Genomic DNA, 19,529 nt, shown 5'->3' on the forward strand with positions numbered 1-19,529 from the left:
TACCCAGATAAGTTTCTATTAAACTTTCTGTGGGGATTACAGAAAACGTTTTACATAAATGTTAATGGCACACTTTAAAATTAAGTACCCATTGCATTTTGAAGTTATTTATTACATGTTCTTACAAGCTAATATCTTTTTTAAAGTATGATACTTTGTAAAACACTGTGTAATAAGAAGCGAGAATTCTCATGATCCGTCCACAATGTGTTAATTAACTAGAGGCCCAGTGCATGGATTCATGCACCAGTGGAGTCCCTTGGCCTGGCCTGTGGGGATCAGGCCAAAACCGGCTCTCCAACATTCCCTGAGGGATTCTGGAGTGTGAGAGGGTACAGGCCAGGCAGAGGAACCCCACTGGTGCACAGTTGGGGCCAGCGAGGGACCGTGGGAGGGCTCCAGGACATGTCTGGCCTGTCTCTCCCAGTCCCTGATCAGGGCAGACCCCAACAGCAAGCTAAACTACTGATCGGAGTGTCTGCCCCCTGGTGGTCAGTGACTGGTCGAAGATTGGACACTTAGCATATTAGGCTTTTATTATATAGGACTGGGATTTAAGGTTGTTTCTGAAACTCTGTATCTGTGCATTTCTTCTCAAATACAATGGTTTTTATTCATAAGCAGTGTCTCAGAGTCCTGCTCACTTGTCACCTATATGAATTTAGGAGAGTTGCTTACCTTTGCTGGGGCTGATACTGAATGCCAGTGATGGGGCTGATAACAGTGGCCTTGCTGGGGGCTATGCTGATCACATGGGTGTGGGAGGCTCTGTGAGCCCTGTGCTATAGCACTGTGCCAGTCGTTAAGAGTCAGGTAAGCAGCTCACTCCCTCTGTTTGTGTTTACTATTTCAGTGGTTCCCTGTCAGACAAGCGATTTCTGTTCGCCTCCAACGGTAAGAATTCTTTTCTTAAGAATTTGATATTTTCAATTCCTCATGGTAGTTTATTCTTCCATATCCCTCAGATGATACAGTTTTAAAGGATTTTTTCCCATCCCCCCCGCACGCCCCCCACCCCCCGTCAGGTCACACATCACCAAGTGTGCTGTGACTTAAAAACACACAAGACAATAACACACAATTAATATTAATGTTAAGCAGAAAGTATTTTTCTTTATAATCTAAGCTCTTTCAAACTTTTGCCAAAAAAGAATGAAAATTTGAAATGACATTTACTTTAGGATAAATTCCACGTTCGATTTTAACAGAAATTGCTTTAATTTTTTTTTATTATTATTTGAGAGAGAGGTCTATTTTTTGTTCCACTTATTTACGCATTCATTGGTTGCCCTGACCAGGGATTGAACCTGCACCTTGACATATCGGACGACACTCAGACCAACTAAGCTACCCGGCCAGGGCCAGAAAAGCTTTTAAGTAGTACAATTTGGTTGGTAGGTTTCTTGAATTAAGTTATCGAACATGAGTATATAAAATAAAGGCTTTTGTCCCCCTCCATTGTGTAAGATAGTCTGTGTAATATTCTCCCTCTCATAAAGTGGCATATTTTAAGAAGAACAATATGATGTCTTCCTTGTCCAGGAAGAGGAATGCGGCCTTTACTTGGTCCCTCCACATTGCCTTGGACATGGTATAGCGAAGGTCCAAAGGGTGGATGTCAGGTTCAATTTACTGATCTTCAGAGCAGTTGACGTACCTGCTCTTCAAGGTACAGAGAGTGGAATAGGCAAGAACCTCAGTATTTTAAGCCTTTAAGGCCCCTTGCACTTTGTTAACATCAGGATGAATTTAGGTCAGAAAGGGAAGTCTACACTAGGGACAAAGAGATGGCACCTATAGGGAATGTGACTTCAATAAGGTCCATTGAAAACAAAAGCAGCAACAATTTCAAGATATGTAGTACAAGGGAGTCAAATGCAAACTGAGTCATTAAAACACTAGCAACTGAACAATTGATTTGCTATCACAATGGAAGTGAAACAACTGACTATTGCTGGGTTGTGTATCTGAAATATTTCAGTGCTATTTTCTCCTAGGTTGCAGCACATCCTTAAGTTTGGAAACAGACGGGCACATCAGAGATTCTTGGCAGTGGGTCGATGAGTTTAGAGAACAAGTTCATTGGTCTCCTGGCCAAGCCCGACGTCAGGACCAAGGCCCATCGTGGTCTTTGGGGGGCAGCAGCAAGAACCACAAGCAAGAGTGGCTGGAAATAGATTTGGGAGAGGAGAAGAAAATAACAGGTACTGACACAAGTGCAGTTTCACAGCTGCAAAACGACTTGGGGTTGCAGTTATGTTTCTGCCTCAAAGTCCGCTACGTCTTAATCTCCTCCTTGTCTCAGTGGAAAAACCTGCATGTGGGTTGTAAGTATGAATGTATGGACCAGAGAGGTGATACCTCAGTGGGGAAACTTTTTATGGCATATCTCAGTATGAAAACACTCATCTGTGATCAGGTTTCTAAATGCAAATAAGAAACATTGGCCGGTGAAATGATTTGAGATTTCACATGAGTTGGGGGGGGGGAAAGAAACCCGAAGTTAAAATACATGCTGTATGTAATATATTTTAAAAACTAATTTATAAATAATATTTTTTTTACAAGGAATTAGGACCACAGAATCCACACATCCAAATTTCAACTTTTATATTAAGAGTTTTATGATGAACTTCAAAAACAACTCCAAGTGGCGGACCTACAAAGGAATTGTGAATAATGAAAAAAAGGTAAGAGAAACTTCGGAGGAAAGAACTGAGCAGGAGATCAAGCCTCCAACTGTTTCATCAGCATGCTTCCAGAAAACAGGTTCTCAGTATCAGCTTAGTTAGGTAACTTGGCCTTTCTTTGCAGAACCTTGTATCTTTGATATCAAGAGGGTCTTAAAAAAAAATGCAAGACATAGAATCCTGTAACCAGGTCTGAATGGGTTGATAAAGATCTAAAATCTGACGAATAGAATCTTCAGGAGAAGGTTGCCTGTTTCCACAGGTGTTTCGGGGCAACTTTAATTTTCGGGATCCAGTGATGAACAGTTTCATCCCTCCCATCGTGGCCAGATACCTGCGGATCATCCCCCTGACACGGCACCAGAGGATCGCCTTGAAGGTGGAGCTCATTGGTTGCCCAATTACACAAGGTAGGAGTCTCAGTGGGTTAGTAAGTCATTTGATTCTGGCCATCTCCTTTCCCAAATTGTTGTTACTAATGTGGTTTTTCCAATATCTCTTCTCTCTCAGGTAACAATGATTCATTGGTGTGGCGCAAAACCAGTTCCGATTCAACAGAAAGAGAAGATGAGACAATCACAAAACTCATCCCCTCTGGAGAAATGTCCACAGGTAGAGCACTTCCTGTTTTGTGATTTCCTCAGGAGTATAGCTGGTACTCCATCCAATGTTACAGCAGCTTTAACCGAATTTCTTTTCTTTGTCATATAAATGTCTGGAAGCAGATGTTTCAGAGATATCTGCACATGTGTAAATGATGTATGTCTACAACTACTCATTGTGGTACTGTAAGTAGAAAAGTTAGTGTTTGCCCTTCAAATGCTAGGTACATATTTTATGGAAAAATAATAATACATCCATGCAACAGTATACTCTTTAGCCATGAAAAAAATGTGTTAGTAATCTAGAAAGTTCTCTGAGATAAATTGACAACTAAAATAAATAAGCAAGGTATAGAACAGTCTATCTAGCACTCTAATATGTGTGTAAAAAAGGAAAAATAAAGATGAATATATTTATTCTAGTATTTCTGGGACAGTGTCAGGAAACATAATTTGGCTTTTTGTGGAGGAGAAGTAGAGATAGGAGATAGACATTCATTCTATACCTTTATATACTTTTTGAATTCTAAACATATAAGTGTGTATAATTTATTCAAGTAATGAACATTAAAAGAACATTTCTTTTTATAAATTTGTATATTAATTTTATAAAATTTGGAAAGATTAGAGAAAAAAATAATATAAATATAAATGCTATGAATCAGCTTCCATAATCACCAAATTCCACTATATCAAATCAATTATACTTATATTTATAACTTTGAGACAAAATGACAGCACAACATATATTGTTTTGTAGCATATATTTTTCACTCAACATGGCATTATGAGCATTTTCAATGTTATTAAGTAGTTGAAAAGCACAGTTGTTAGTATCTTTAATAGTATCTTTTCATATGGAAATCCCATTATGTAGTTAACCATTCCCTTATTGTTAGATGTTTAAGTTGTTAAATTTTTCCCAAATTTTTACTTTTATAAATAATACCACAGATATTTCTGTAATTTTCTTAGTTCCTTATTCTTTCTTGCATGAACAACACTTTTCCACTCCTGGTGGTCTCTATGTTTTCTTCCCAGGGGTCACAGGTAGAGAAGGGTGAAGAACAAATACTTCTCCTTATGTGTAGTTAGTATACTTCCTACAAGCTTGGGGCCTGCCACAGTGCCTGGTAAAGTGGCCTCCTTTTTTAAAGCAGAAAGAGTTGTAGGAAGACATGGCCTGTTGTTTCGTGCAGCAGGGCGAACTGCTGTTTGAGGCCAGCAGGCTACCCTAGAATTTCCTTTCGGTGCAAAGCTCTGGTAATGAGAAGCCCAGGTCCCAGGCCTCTGTTAAGGTCCAGGTCCCAACTGCCCACGATCAGGGGGAACTGGCTGCTTGAGCCGAGGGAGCAGCTCCACGTGGCTGCATTCTTTACCTGCCTGAATAGCTCCTGGCCGGGCGGGACAGCTTTAAACCTTCCCCTCAGTTCTGACTTTGGGAGTCTAATATGGCCCAAGCAACAAGCTCAGAGTAAATGTTAATCCCCAAAGAACATTGAAAACTGCCTTTCGGAATGAAATCTTGCCATTTGTGACAACATGGACGGATCAGAGGGTAATATGCTAAGGGAAATAAGTCAGACATTGAAAGACAAGTACCATGTTTTTTCATTTATATGTGGAATCTAAAAAAACAACAACAAAATAAGCAAAGAAACAGACTCCTGGGAGGGGGATTGGGGAATGGGTGTAAAAGGGGAAAGGATTAAAGTTCCAAATTGTCAGTCATAAAAAGTCATGAGGCTGTAAGTAGCTATAATAACTACATGGTTGGTGTCAGATGGGTACTACACTTGTTGGGGTGATCACCTAATAAGTTATATAAATGTCTAATCACTATGTTTTACACCTGAAACTAATATAATATTGCATGTCAACTGTAGCTGAAAAAAAAATTAAGTTATTTAAAAAGAAGAAAACTGCTTTGGCAGTAGGGGGGAGGGAATGAATTTTATTTCCCTAAACCTTAACCAGAATTTTGAATTCTTTTTTCTTGCTTTCCAATGTCCATAAATGTATTTCTTTCCTCGTGCATTAACCCTTGGAAGAATTTTCAAATCAAGGTTGAGTTTTAGATCATGAAATGGGGTTGCAGGTCGTTTCTGTTGTAATGTGCTGCTTCCACTCTTAGGAACAAAGGTCGCAATGGTGGCTGCTCTGCTGCTGCTCCTTGCCCTGCTGATTGTTGGAATCCTTGCGGTCCTTAGAAAGTACGTGACTTCACATTTCTTCTCTACTTATGTAAAAAATCACAAAAACAAAAAGTTTATCCTGCAGATGCTCATGTGGAGAAAGACATTACTCCTTCCAAGATAAAATATTAACTTGTATTTTATAAACATGTTGGTTAGAGGTTGAAATTTCAGGTATTATTTTATAAACAGTAAAGGTTTCATTTAGAAACCTTTTCAGTAGGATTTTTTTGTCTTGCTAGGAGGAAGAAGAAAGGAACTCCTTATGCATCTGCTAAAGCCCAAAAAACAGGTGGGTTGAAATTTCTATCTTCAATTTTATTCTTTGAGGAAGGGATAGGATCTGCTGATTAAAAGCACCATTCGGTCTTTTAAAATAAAATAAAATCTACAGCCTTTAAGTTAACAAATGTATAAGGAAAGAATATATTTTTAATTCAGAGAGCAGTTTACTTTTACTTTTGTTCAACTTCATCCCATCATTTATCAACATTCTTTTTCCTTCTTTTTGGCACTGGGGTTTAGGCCAACACATTGCCTGGAATCAAGGAGAAGTTAGAAAAGCCCCATCTGTGAACTGTGACCTTAACACTGTCCAGCACTCAGCATCTGCAGGCTTCCCTTGTATTTTGCTCTCTGGGAAAGTGGGGGGAGGACTAGACAGGGCTTGTGTTTGGGTTTCAGAGAATCCTTAGGACACAAGATGCCCAAGCAATGTGTCGGCAGCAGTCCAGAGAGAAGGCCTTGGGGCAGGGCCCCTGAGCATCTCAGAAACAGCTTGGGACTCCACCTTCACTGGGTCTAAACAGCCAGCTGTGTTGACTCCTTGGGGTCACAAATGCCATGGAAAACCAGGTGGTCTAACGCTGGGAGGATATGGGACCTGATGGGCACACAGAGACATTTTAAAGGCACAGTGGAAAGCACGGCTGGAATAGTGTCTGCTGAGGATATAACAGCCTCAGTGTGCGGTTTCTAACACACATACCTGAAGCATGTGCCTGTGAACTCATCACAAGGTCAGCCGGCAGACGGCAGCCTGACCTGTGGCTCATGGAGGAACACGTCATGGAGCAGTGGAGAATGTGTGCTGTACTTCTAAGCTATCACCTTATTTCCTGTCGTCTTTGTTCCAGACTGTTGGAAGCAGATTAAACATCCCTTTGCCAGACATCAGTCGGCTGAGTTTACCATCAGCTATGATAATGAGAAGGAGGTGACACAAAAGTTAGATCTCATCACGAGGGATATGGCGGGTAAGTGTCAGGCCTCTGCTTGTTGGGAGAAGGGAGACCAGGAGAAAAATAAGACTAAAATCCTGCTGTTTAGATGGGGTCCTCTAAATCAGTATTGTGTGGCCCAGCTGGTGTGGCCTAGTGGTTGAGTGTTGGCCTGTGGACCAGGAGGTCATGCTTCTATCCCGGTCAGCACACATGCCCAAGTTGTGTGCCCAATCCCCAGTAGAGGGCGAGCAGGAGGCAGCCAATGGATGATTCTCTCTCCTCATTGATGTTTCTATCTCTCTCCCCTTCTCCCTTCCTCTTTCTGAAATCAATAAAAAATACACACGCATATTTAAATTAGTAATGTGTGAAGTTTTCTGTACAGAGTTGCAAACTGACACTGAGATATTTCTCAAGAGCCCCATTCAGCCGAGGAGGCTCTTACACCTGCAGGGGCTGTACTGACACCCAAAGCAAAGGCCCTGAAGTACCACTGAAATCTGGAAACTTAATTGATCTGTTTTGTTATAGGTTTTGATTAAGGCACTAGGAAAGAGGGACTAACGATGAGTGAAGTACGGCTCCTGCCCTTGAGGAGAGGGGGAAGAGATGAAAACCCCTCCGGCGTTAGAATGGCCTGGGCGTCCCTGATCAACGAGCATTGGGAGTTAAACTTTTCAAACTGTCTGTGGGGAAAGATCCAATTTTTGCTTTTGTTTTTTTGTTTTTTAAATTTCTCATCCACCAAGACTAATACTTTTGTAAAATACAATATGAGTTAGTTGTAATGAAGTTTTCAAAAAGACATACAGTTTACAAAGCTCTACTTTTTTTATAAGACTCAAGGGACATAAAATTACTCTCTCCAATTGCTGTAGGTTTCTAAACACTTGCTCTCAATTTGTGTGACCCTTTCTCTGCAGATTTGTCACAGGCAGCGCTCAGATAATGCAGGCGTCTCCAGACCACACCCTGAGTAGCAGCACTGCTCTAGCTTCTGACTTCTCAGGGTGTGTGCTGAGGATCAGCAGCACCAGGCGCTCCCTAGAAATGCAGCTTTTCAGGCCGCGCCCCAGGCCTACTAAACCGGAAGTTCCCAGGTGGTGCATGTATACACCGAGTGGCCAGATTATTATGACCACCCCATCAGTACTTCATTGACACTTCCAAAAATACTGAATATTGAAAACTTCCTAAGCAAATACTCTCAAGGTTTTATTATTATTATTTGCATAACTAACTCCATTCTACTGATGGGGTGGTCATAATAATCTGGCCACTCAGTGTATATCAAAGTCTGCGAGGTGCCAGTGGAAAGGTTGTCTGAGATGCCTCAGGGGCAGAGATGAGCATCTCCCCAACCAAACTCCACCTGTGCCTTGTACCTCTTGGCCTCCCTCATCCTGCCTGGCCCACAGGCTCTCAGTAGAGGGTAGGTTGAGCAGAGCACCCTCCCCTGCGAACAGCTGCCTAGCCCGTGCGTGCGCCAGTGTGTGCCAGTGTGTGCGCCCGTGCGGCGCACCCGTGACGTGTCTTCTCTTCTGCTTTCAGATTACCAGCTGCCTGTCATGATCGGCACTGGGACGGTCACGAGGAAGGGCTCCACCTTCCGGCCCATGGACACCGAGGCCCGGGAGGCCGGGGCCAGCGGCGAGGCCGGCAGCCACTACCGCTGCCCTCTCCCCGGCAGCCACGAGTACGCGCTGCCCTTGACCAACCCGGAGCCGGAGTACGCCACGCCCATCGTGGAGCGGCACCTGGCCCGCGCGCACACCTTCTCGGCGCAGGGCGGCTACCGCGTGCCCACGCACAAGCACTCCCTGTCTTCTGGCAACTTCTCTGCAGCCCCCGCCGGAGAGGGCGCCACGAACCCGGGCTATCAAAGTCCACAGAGCCCGGTGCTCACCGGCCCCGGCCCCGGCCCCGGCTACGATCAGCCCAAAGCCGGGGGCTGCTTTTCGGCGGAGTGTGCACAGCCCGACTGCCAGCCTCCCACGCATGATGCTTACTCAGCCCCCCGAGACTGCCTCAAACCCCTCAACCAGACGGCCGTGACCGCTCTGCTGTGAACACAAGTGAACACAATGTGAAAAGCCTGCTGTGGTACTGAGCACTGGGCTGTGCGCGGCGCTGGAGGAAGGGAGCTGTGTGTGTGAGTGTATGTGATTGTGAGTGTATGTGAGTGTGTGTGTGAGGGTAGGTGTGAGTGTGAGGGTAGGTGTGATTGTGTGTGTGTGATTTAATAGGATCCTGCGGTGGAGTCCCAGCGACCACCTCTCATACTGTTTACAAAGTTGTGCAGTTGGTTTTGTTCTGACCCTTTGGGCGCGAGTCTGTTGGGTTTGGTTAGGCTAGAAACATTTTTGTTAGACATGGAAATGTTTAGACGGCATTTTCATGTCTCTAACTGTGATATTGAGCTGCTCTGGTGTGCAATGTGCAGTCTGTACAGAGTTGTATTTAACAAGAGTGAAAGTAACTTAAGTTCGCTTTATCGGATTTGAGTTCTGCACGGAGGTTAAGCGGGGGGGGAATGCAGCTGTTGCAAAAACGTATATAATACTGTGTTCACTTTTTAAAGATATTTCCTCTGATACTGTGTTAGCAGCGGGTCTGTTTAAACTTAATCTTGTTATTGTGTCTCATTTCCTTTCCTTTGATAACTAGAACTAAAAGCATTGTTAGCATTCTTCTCCTGGAAGGAATTAAATTACTTGAAGCATGAAAAGCACACCAGGGTGGTTGTTAACAATTATGATTGTAGATTAAACACACACACACACACACACACACACACACACACACACACACAACCACCTCAGCAACTGCTGGTCCTTTAGATTCCGGTGCAGGTGGGGATGTGCAGTGGCCGGTCTGGGCCTGCACTGGGCAGGCCTCTGCCTGCAGGGGACCTCCCTGCCCTGCCCCGGAGACCTGCATCCCAGAGGAACTGGCCTACATCACACTTCGCTTCTTCCTCAGGTCAGACCTGGCAGCGGCTGGCTTTCACATGCACATCCGCCTTTACAAACTACCTGCAAAGCCAAATGCTGAGACTAGCAGCAACCCAGAGGGCGGGCTCTCCCAACGAAATGAAGGTGGCACAGCAATTCCAGTCTGAATCCCTGTGTCGGGTGCTGTTGTACCTCAGAGTAAAAATATGGCTGAGGTCAGACGCCCACACTCTTCGTGCCTTTTTTCTCTTTTCCAGAAAGAGCACGTTGTACTCTGTGTGTTCTTACAGAAGTGGCCGAGGCCGAATCTAAGTGGACCTCTTTATGCTGAGGTGGTTGGGAACCGAACTGATTTTGTAAGGAACACTTTTCCGGAGTATGTGTCTAATTCCCCATGAGCCCAGACCTCGGCTGTACCTCATCTCCAGTGGCTTTTATTTGCGTTTGCTTCGTGAGATCACTGTGGGGGATTTCACCTCTTTTGCCAAAGAGGAAAATATGTTCGTTTGTTTTTATAGAACATGTGGACCCCAAAAAATCCTTTCTCTAAATAATGTATTTTAATCTTACTTGTATGATTATAACTTTCTGTGAAAAATGTAAATATTATAATAGCGAGGGTGCTGGAATGTCACAGACTATCTGTTGGTTATTTTGGAGCATAAATGGGATACTTTGTGGCATTTACATGGTTTTATATGCATACTAATATAATAAACTACGCCAAATCAAAGGCCTATGCCTCTCATTGGTGTCTACTTGTGGCTCAGGCTCCCAAAACAGACAAGTGGGACAGTGCAAGAAGCATGGGCTTGGGGTCAGATGGGTCTTGGTTCCAAACTCTGATCGGCCACACAATAGCTGAAGGCGGGGCAAGTTGTGGGAATCAGTGAAGATGACCAGATTAGCACAAGCAGAGGCCAGGCAAGAGCTTGCCTGCTACCGCAGTGGAACCAGCCACTTCACTTGCATTTTGGCAGAGAGAGGCTCCAAGGCAGCAAGGAGTGGGTAAGGTTTACAAGGGGTGGGAAAGGAGGGAGGCTTTTCTCCCGTATTTTTCATTCTGAACATGCTTTTACTCTATTGGTTCATGATTAGTTTACCAGTAGCTGGCAGTTTATTTTGTCTTTTCCCCCTGAAAAAAAAATCCATTTTTAATTTTTCTTTAGTTCTCCTATTTTTCTGCCTCAGAAGCTCGCAACCCATTTGTTACAGCCCCAGGTGGAAGTAAAACGGCCTTAAACAATGGCAAGGGTAACCCTAGGGAGGCCCCTAGTGAGATTTATACCTTCCTCTGACGTCACCAATATCCTTGTTGCAGCTTTGCTTCCTAAAGAATATGGGGGCTGTGTGCACACAGGAAGAGGTCGTGTGTGTGTGTGTGTGTGTGTGTGTGTGTGTGTGTGTGTGTGTGTAGGGTTGGAGGGATTGGAATGCTATAGTCTCCAGGACCTAAGAACCTACAATGGAACTTCAGTTCTGGCATTCTAACACTCAACTACAGAAAAACTATTTCTAGTGCAGTTTAAACCCAGCTCAACCATAACCTTCATTTCTGAAAATCAAAACTGAATCAATCCTAGGTTTCATCAAATCTTGTGTCGTTTTAGAAAAAAGAAATATAATTATTGAGGAAAAAGATTGAAAAGCTGACAATTTCATCTATATTTCCTCTTTTCCTCTTGGAAAGTGGCCAATTAAAGTAGAATTAAGCCCAGCTGGCATGGCTCAGTGGTTGAGTGTCTACCTATGAATCAGTAGGTCATGGTTTGATTCCTGGTCAGAGCACATGCCCGGGTTGTGGGCTTGATCCCCAGTGTGGTATGTGCAAGAGGCAGCCAATCAATGATTCTCTTTCATCATTGGTGTTTCTATCTCTCGCTCCCTCTCCCTTCCTCTCTGAAATCAATAAAAATACATTTTTTTAAAAAGTAGAATCAAGAGTGGGATTTGAGTCCCGGCTCTGACACTACCTGTGACCCTCCACAAATAACATAAATTTTCTAGCCCTCAGCCTATTCATCCTCATAATGGAGTACTTTTTCTACTGAACATGTGTGTTACACATGAGGCCACAAGTAAACATTTGAACACATGTATTGCATACGAGGACAGAGTATTATATTTTAATCTTCATAAAGCCTTTCAGCTCTAATAGACAGAAATATCACATTTGGAATCTGCTGCCCCCTACTGTCACTTTACCAAATTGCAAATTTTACCTTTCCAAAGCCATAGAATCCAAGTTTTTGTCTGTTTTACATTTTGTATATCTAATTTTCCTTCTTATAGTTCATTAATCTACCTTCCTATTTACAGGCCAGATTTTATTTTATCCTCACCTGAGGGTATGTTTTATTGATTTTAAAGAGAGGTGAAGGGAGAGAGAGAGAAACATTGATGTGAAAGAAACATTCATCTGTTGCCCCCTGTATGCTCCTAGACCAAATCCTCAATCTAGGTATGTGCCCTGACTGGGAATTGAACCCAGAGCTGGGCACTCTAGGTGCACCCCTGTGTGCACAGTCTTGTAGTTGAACCTTAATTGCTGTTGGCATCACTGGGAGGAGTTGACCTCCAGGCCAATTGGCTGTGAGGACCAGCTGTGACTACAGTGGGAGAACTGCTGTGCAGGAGACACCCCTATGGAGCAGGACTTGTTTCGGTGGAGCTTTGGTGCTCACTGAGTCTGCCTCTTGAGTTTTCCACTTATGGATGTGCAGAGTTGTAATCTGGCATGGTCTGAGGCTGTTCACCAGGTACACTGGCTCTAGGGCCTCCAGGATGGTACAAAGTTAGCCACTGGCTGGGGCCACCTCACAGGTGCTACAGAGGGATCTGCAGAGGGTTGCTATTTGCTATTTGTATTGGGCTTGGAAGTGCCCAGACGAGGCCCAGCTGTGAAGCAAGGCAGGCTGGTGCTAGTGCCGGGTCTTGGGGCTTTTATTGATAGGTTTGGGGCATGCTGTCACCAGCTGCAGCTTGTTTGAGAAATTTTAGCTCTGAAGCCCGAGCCAGAACAGGCCATTCATATGGAAAAGCTGCTGCAAACAGCTTGGATGGGGCTGCAAATTGGATGAGGCAGAGTCTCGAGGAATCTCCAGGGCAGAGCAAACAGTGTGGGCCATGCTGATATGGCTGCCAGTCAGCCCCGAGAAATGGAAGGTCCCAGCACAGAAACAATGACCCCTACACACGCCCCTGTCTTGGAGAAAGCTGCCCCAAGTTCCTGCCCCAATGCTGTATGTGTCTGAGTCCCCCAGTCCTGGAGCTCAGAGGAAGCCAGACCATGTAAGTTTGTATGTGGGCCCTTGAAGAGGAATACCTGGGATTCCAGCCACCTCCTAGTCTCTCAGCCACAATCCTTGCTGGCTTTTACAGCCTGTGGTTGTGGGGACTTCTCTTCCCAGCTCTGAGACCCTGGGCTATGGGTCTGGTATGGGACTGGGACCCTTTGCTCCTCTCTGGCGGCCTCCACAGAGGTGCTCTCCCTCCTGATTTGCAAAACAGCCCACAGGGATGCCTGACCAGCCCGTTCTGCACCTTTGCACGTCCTACCAGTCTCAGTGTGCTTTCTTCTTTACTTCTCTAGTTGTAGGACTTTCATTCAGCCAGCTTTCAGGTGGTTCTGAATGATGGTTGTTCTGTATTTTAGTTGTAATTTTGATGTGGTTATGGGAAGCGGTGAGTACAGGTGTTTACCTACGCTGCCATCTTGGTTCTTTACTTTCAAACTGTGTCTTTGTTTTAGGTGTGTTCCTTATAAACAACTTGTTGCTGGATTATTTTTATCAACTTGAATTTTTTCTTTTAATTGGAGAATTTAGTCCTTGATCAAGCTCTCTCAAAATCCAATCCCAGTAACGCTTGCTCAACCCTTGCCAGAATGTACTAACGCTTACATTTTGGGTGTCCAGTCTTCTCCCTTGCACATCCACAGCCAGGTTTTGCTAGAATTTAATCCTGGCTATAAACCTTGCAGCCAATAGTAGTGGGGACAGTTGTCTGCGAGGTGGTGGGGGTTGGGTAGCAGCATCTCTAGCACCTTCTAGCCTAACAGAGGTGACTCATTAGGGAAGAGGTGGGGTACTTCTGTAAGACCAAGGGTGTAGGCACTGCAGAGTCAACGTCCTCAGGGGTATCCATCCAGATGTCCCCATGGCACCATGTCCCCAAGGTTTTCTCTACCAGGGCCATAACGATGAGATGGCCAGCCTGAAGCTCAGCTGTTTCAACCCGGGCCTCCTTGTAAGCTTCCCAGAGGTCCGCTGGCTCCCCTATTTCAGCACTAACAGCTTGTTAACAACCCTTAGTCTCATTATCCTTCTTCAGGTCATCAACACAACCCAGCAGTAACCAACCAACGTTGCTATTCTTGTAGGCATTGTTCTCCCCATGTTAGCAAATGCATGTGTCACTGAACTTCTAGAGAATTCCTCTCCATGAGGACATTTGTCCAAGTTACCACTTGTGTCTGGAGTGTCCAAGACCATCCTCAGATTGAGTCATTTGCTAGAAAAAAACCATAGGACTAAGCATAGACGTGTCCTCACAAGTATGGCTTATTAGAGAACATCAACCAGAATCAGCCTAGGGAAAAGGTACATGAACAAACCAGAGGAAGCCAGGCCCAAGCACCGAGTCCTGTCTCCGTAGTCGCACAGGATGAGCTTAACTCCTCCCACAATGACCTGTGACATGTACAAAGGACGGCCGTCAGGGAAGCTGGCCTGAGCCTGGGCGTGGGAGGCAGGGTTCTTATGGGGCTCAATCACATAGGTGCACTCTGCTGGCACATCACCAAAATCTCAGATTCCCAGAAGGAAAACAAGTGTTCAACATAAACCCTGTTGTTTGTACATACATCTCAGACACAGTAAATAACTCTTATCAGCTAAGAAATGCGGGAAACACTCCTAAAATCCTCATTGCTGGACATTAGCCGAAGGCGACCTTGCAAACAGGTCTTTGTAAGGATAACAGGTTCAGGCCTGTTATGTTAACTCTTCTCTGCACACCCTCTGTGAAATATTCGGTAACTGGGCCATGACCTGTCCCAAGCAATGCATGTATCCTAGATACAGACCAGAAGGTCATCCTCTTTCCCCTCCAGGTGGGAGATGAGCCACTTCCTAATCTCCTATTAAACTGTTTCCTCAGCTCTCACCCTGGTCCACTGTTAGTCCGAGTCCTTCAAAAAGCAGACACCACGACCAAGAAGGGCTCAGCCATGTCAAGGATTAAATAGGGGCAATGCGGGTGAGGAAAAGTCAGGAGGGAGCTGGGGTTGGTCGGAGGCTGGGAGGCAACCAGATCTCAGGCAGGCCTGACCCCAGGTGAATGAAAGGAGGCAGGAAGCCTGGGTGAAAGCAACTTAAACTTTATTGTAATGCTAAGGGAGTCTGGCAAGGCTGTCAGGGAGTCAAGCCAAAGTCACGAAGCCATAAACTCCCTCTCAAGATCAGTGGTTGAGATGCAGCAATAGGTTTCAGAGCGCAGCAGCTGGGCGGGCCTTGTCCGCATGCGCCCTCCTGGGGATGACAGATGCTTTCTCAGGCTGCCACAGCAGTGATCACAGCTTTCACAATACACCTGGAAAAGATTTATTATCAAACAAACACTTAGCATCCACACAGTCATTTGTAATACCTTTTAGTTAAAAAAAAATTGTAATCCCACATAAAATAGAATGTTGATTAACAATGAGAATACAAATAATCTTTTACATTTCATAAACTGAACAATCTAATGTGATACTGTTCTGGAAAAGACTTTTCCAAATTACTTGTTTAATTAGGAGCTTAAACTGATACATAGTCAGCATTATTACATTAGGACTAAATCAAGGTTAGTCCATGACAAAAATAATTATTTTTAAATGTTCATAACAAGTAATACTCCTGAAAAACAAACAAAACACCTGATCAATGTTTACAGATGTTTCTAAAAATTATTTTACAAATAATTTGGGAACTTCCAAATTATATCTGCTTAGATGATAAAATGGAAGAATATCCTCTTACACACTATCTAGTAGGATTGATTTTCTAATTATTATCAGTGTTATCCTCACAGATAACAATAGCTATTAATTTTTGTAATACAAAACCAACCCAAGGAGACTAGTTTTTGCCATCTGCTAAGTTCCAACAGAAGCCGGTCCTACAGTTGCTCCAGTAGTGTCTTCCAACCAAACTTGTTTTTTGTTTTGTTTTTAAATATATTTTTATTAATTTCAGGGAGGAAGAGAGAGGGAGAGGATAGAAACATCAATGATGAGAATCATTGACTGGCTGCCTCCTGCACGCCCCCAGAGGGGATCAAACCTGCAAGCCAAACATGTGCCTTGACCAGGAATTGAACCGTGCACTCCTGGTTCATAGGTCAATCTCAACCTGTGAGCCACACCAGCCAGGCCAACCAATGTGCTTTTAACTAGCTCAGGTTAAACCAGTGGTTCTCAACCTTGGCTGTACATTAGAATCATCTGGGAATCTTTTTAAAATCCTGATTTCTGGGCCTCATGCAGCCAAGGTTGAGAACCACTGGATTAAACAGTTCCTCAGATGAGTTAATTCCTACCCCAAAAAATTGTTCTACCACAGTAACTAGGTTCAGGCCTTGCATGAACTTTATGACTTGTTGGTACAAATAATAGAAGCTACTAGAAATAATTAACAAACCAAAGTATTTAATGTGAAACAAAATTCATTAAAAAATTGAGATTGATACCATTTTTAATGTAGAAGATGCCATCTTTATTTACAGGCTTATTAAAAAAATAATAAACTCAACTTAACGAGATATAATACATTTATCTGAGGCTGAGCCTAAGTGGAAGACCAGATACGTGTAATAGGATATCAATTATAATTATAATTATAATTATGTGCAACTTAGGCATGAATTAAATAGATTTTGTTTCTAAACAGAAAAACAAAATAAGTTCACTGTGGGGGGAAAAAAACCCAGCACCAAGACAAACCGTGCTAACTTTTGACAACTGTTCAGTATAATCACCAAGACTTACAAATTTTCATCTCTTTTAAATCTATTTTAGTAAGTCTAATGACCTGTTTTTCCAACATATTCAGAACAGATACTTAGAAGAGCATTTAGAGGTTAACATGTAGCTGTACACACACAACCGTCACACTGTATTGAAAAGTTTTTCTCAGCTACTCTGAGTGTGCAGTGTTTCCTTTCCTTTCAACTGATTATGCCAGTTCTCTCCTTGTGTTTGGTTTTGCCCCAGAAACTTCAGTATTATGCGTTTCTTTCCTATACATGTGAAAATAAAAAACTGCTTCTCATTCAGTCCTTTGGAAAAAGTCTAATTCTTAAAGACCTTATATCCAAAATGAACTTTTAACTGGGTAGTTTCTAACATGTCAGGAAGCTCACAGTAGCATCTGAGCGACAGTGCTCTCAAGTAGCCGTGCAAACCAAGGTGCAGCAGAACGAAAAGGGAACTGACCCATGCAAGTTTAATTTTTAACTACCTGGAAATTTTCTTATTCTGTTCATCAGCCCTTGAAAGGAGTTATATCATAACCATCTCTCACAATCTTATTACACAGCACCTTTATAGATATGCCAACTGAAGGCCCTAAAAAAATTCTTCATAGACTCAGTAGACAGTGCTTGAAAGTCAAAAAGTTTTAGCTAATATTTCCTAAGAATTCAGTCATAGATATTCTCTGAAAAAATGCCAGTCATCCCATTCTGTTTTAAAAAAATAAAAACAACATGGTTTTGAGTCACACACAAAAAAACATTTTCAGACTTGCTACAATGCAAATTTTCTACATGAGAACACTGGCTAAATTCCAGCGTGCAGAGCTCAAGTCATGCATGGGGGTACGTGTTTGCAGCTGGGGGAATGCATAAGGAGAAAGCATTTGTTTTCTTTTAAGAGGCCTAGCCTAGCATGTCAGGAGCAAACAGTAACATGTAGCTTGCTTATGCAGTTGTACAATTAAATACTAGCTTTTGCTTAGAGGCATCTTTATCCTACAAAGTATTTTAATATCAGTAACAATATATACTATGAAGTGCATTTCTATTACAAATTAACATGGAGATATTCAGATGAATAAAACCACCAAAACAAACCATAAATGAACAATAGTTAAAACATAAAATTTATAAATAGCAAAACCACCAAATAAAGTATATACATTTTACAGATTTACTTATGAACAAATATATATAGTGCATCTAAGAAAGACAAGAAAATGTGTTGTATCACATAACATCTGAACATTAGAAATGAAGAACTGATAATACTCTAAGGTACTGGCAGGCTTTTCCCCACACTTAATAGTCCCTTAAATGTATATCATTTAAAACAGTGATACTGGCAAAACTATCACCTCTTTAAAAGTAATATTTTCACTTTCCCCAACAAGGTACAGTGGCTGCAAGAACAGTAAAGGAAAGAGCACTACTCCATGCTTAATCCTGGGATAAGAAAACTAGCACATCAGAAGTTTGCATATGAAACGCTCTTTAGTCAAACAGACACTGATGTGAAAAGCCAACCAGAACAATTACTGTATGAAAATATCTTTACCTTATCTTTCCTACCAGTACCTCAGCTTTTCAGGTGACTAGGAAATGTTACTCTGAGGAAAAACTGCTATTAGAATGCAATATATTTTGTTGATATAGTAATAAATTTGAGCTTTTACTGTCAGAAAAATGTATTTGTAAGTGCCAGGACTATCACAGCAAGACACACTTTATAAACAACTCAAAATGTATAAAACTGTCTTTTGTAGATCCCAGAAAAAAAAAAAAGCATTTTAGACTACACAGTAATAACGTAATGCTCAATACCATGCACAGAGATCAACATAATTGGGAACAAAGAATTTACACTTATCTGCGTCTCTTTTGAAAAATCAGAAAAGTACAATGTACAGTAACTACAGAAACAATTTTGGTGCAGCACTGATTGATAAGGATTGCTTAAAGAAACCTATTTTGTACTGCATTGCATAGAGCTGAACGGCAAACTCATCACAATAAATGATCATCAAGAACTGATTTACATATCAGGATGCAAAATAAAATTTTAAAAAACCCAAAGCCATTCTTTCAGTTAAAAAAAACAATTAAGTCCAGCCTACATTTCTGCAACTCATTGAGTCAAGTTCTGTCTTTTGAAACACCACACTTGACATTCTGGAATATATAACATGAATTCATTTATTCTCTTGAATTTAAAGGCTATTTCTTATAAAATACTGGTTAGCACTATCCCTTCTACTAGGTGGGAGAGGAACCAAATAAAACAGTAGTGCTTCATTTGGTACTTAAGAGCCTAGTAATATCCCTTTGGGAAATACATGCTTTGGTGCTTTACAATTTTTTAAGAAAATCAAAATTGCTTTACATGCAATAGCCAATTATGATATACCACAGAATCAGGGATTCAGGCATTTAGAATTGTTCACACGAAGCCCTGAGGTACCCGCCTTTCATTTGGGCAACAAACAGCCTCCCTTGAGCTTGTATAGTCTTTGTCGCCATCTTCCCTAGTGCCCCAAGTTCAGAATAGTCTGATTTTACAATCTTGTCTGGGGATAGTCAGTTTAACAAGACTTTCTCTGATACAGACTGTGTAGATCATCTAATTTAGAAGCACTGTCTTCTAACGGAGTTTCTCTCGAAGTTCCCAGGTCTCCATTTTCATGTCCATCAGTTACTGACTTCTTATTAAATCCTAAAAGAAAGAGGAAAAAATGCTGTTACTTTCTAGTCTTAAAAAAAAAGGTCTTGTGATTCTACTGAGCCAAAACAAAGGAATGAATGCCCACTGTAATTAAAAGTATTACTGGCCCGGCTGGTGTGGCTCAGT

At 42.5% G+C, this 19,529-nt stretch overlaps 2 protein-coding genes across 4 annotated transcripts in view; one reads left to right on the forward strand and one right to left on the reverse strand.

Annotated features, from left to right (window-relative positions):
* Nucleotides 1-18,496, forward strand: part of DCBLD1 (discoidin, CUB and LCCL domain containing 1) — a 63,682-nt gene extending 45,186 nt beyond the window's left edge. The window contains 9 exon segments of the mRNA XM_059700153.1: nucleotides 854-894; nucleotides 1,998-2,204; nucleotides 2,569-2,690; nucleotides 2,953-3,100; nucleotides 3,201-3,302; nucleotides 5,427-5,505; nucleotides 5,730-5,779; nucleotides 6,624-6,743; nucleotides 8,262-18,496. Coding sequence (XP_059556136.1) covers nucleotides 854-894; nucleotides 1,998-2,204; nucleotides 2,569-2,690; nucleotides 2,953-3,100; nucleotides 3,201-3,302; nucleotides 5,427-5,505; nucleotides 5,730-5,779; nucleotides 6,624-6,743; nucleotides 8,262-8,779 — 1,387 coding nt within the window. The 3' untranslated portion in view covers nucleotides 8,780-18,496.
* Nucleotides 15,029-19,529, reverse strand: part of GOPC (golgi associated PDZ and coiled-coil motif containing) — a 31,104-nt gene continuing 26,603 nt past the window's right edge. For all 3 annotated transcript variants that reach the window (XM_059700159.1, XM_059700157.1, XM_059700158.1), the window contains one exon: nucleotides 15,029-19,394. In XM_059700159.1, coding sequence (XP_059556142.1) covers nucleotides 19,264-19,394 — 131 coding nt within the window. In that variant the 3' untranslated portion in view covers nucleotides 15,029-19,263. The remainder of the gene's footprint in view (nucleotides 19,395-19,529) is intronic.

Source organism: Myotis daubentonii, chromosome 6 (genome assembly GCF_963259705.1).
Source record: "Myotis daubentonii chromosome 6, mMyoDau2.1, whole genome shotgun sequence".
In the NCBI taxonomy this organism is placed as follows: domain Eukaryota; kingdom Metazoa; phylum Chordata; class Mammalia; order Chiroptera; family Vespertilionidae; genus Myotis; species Myotis daubentonii.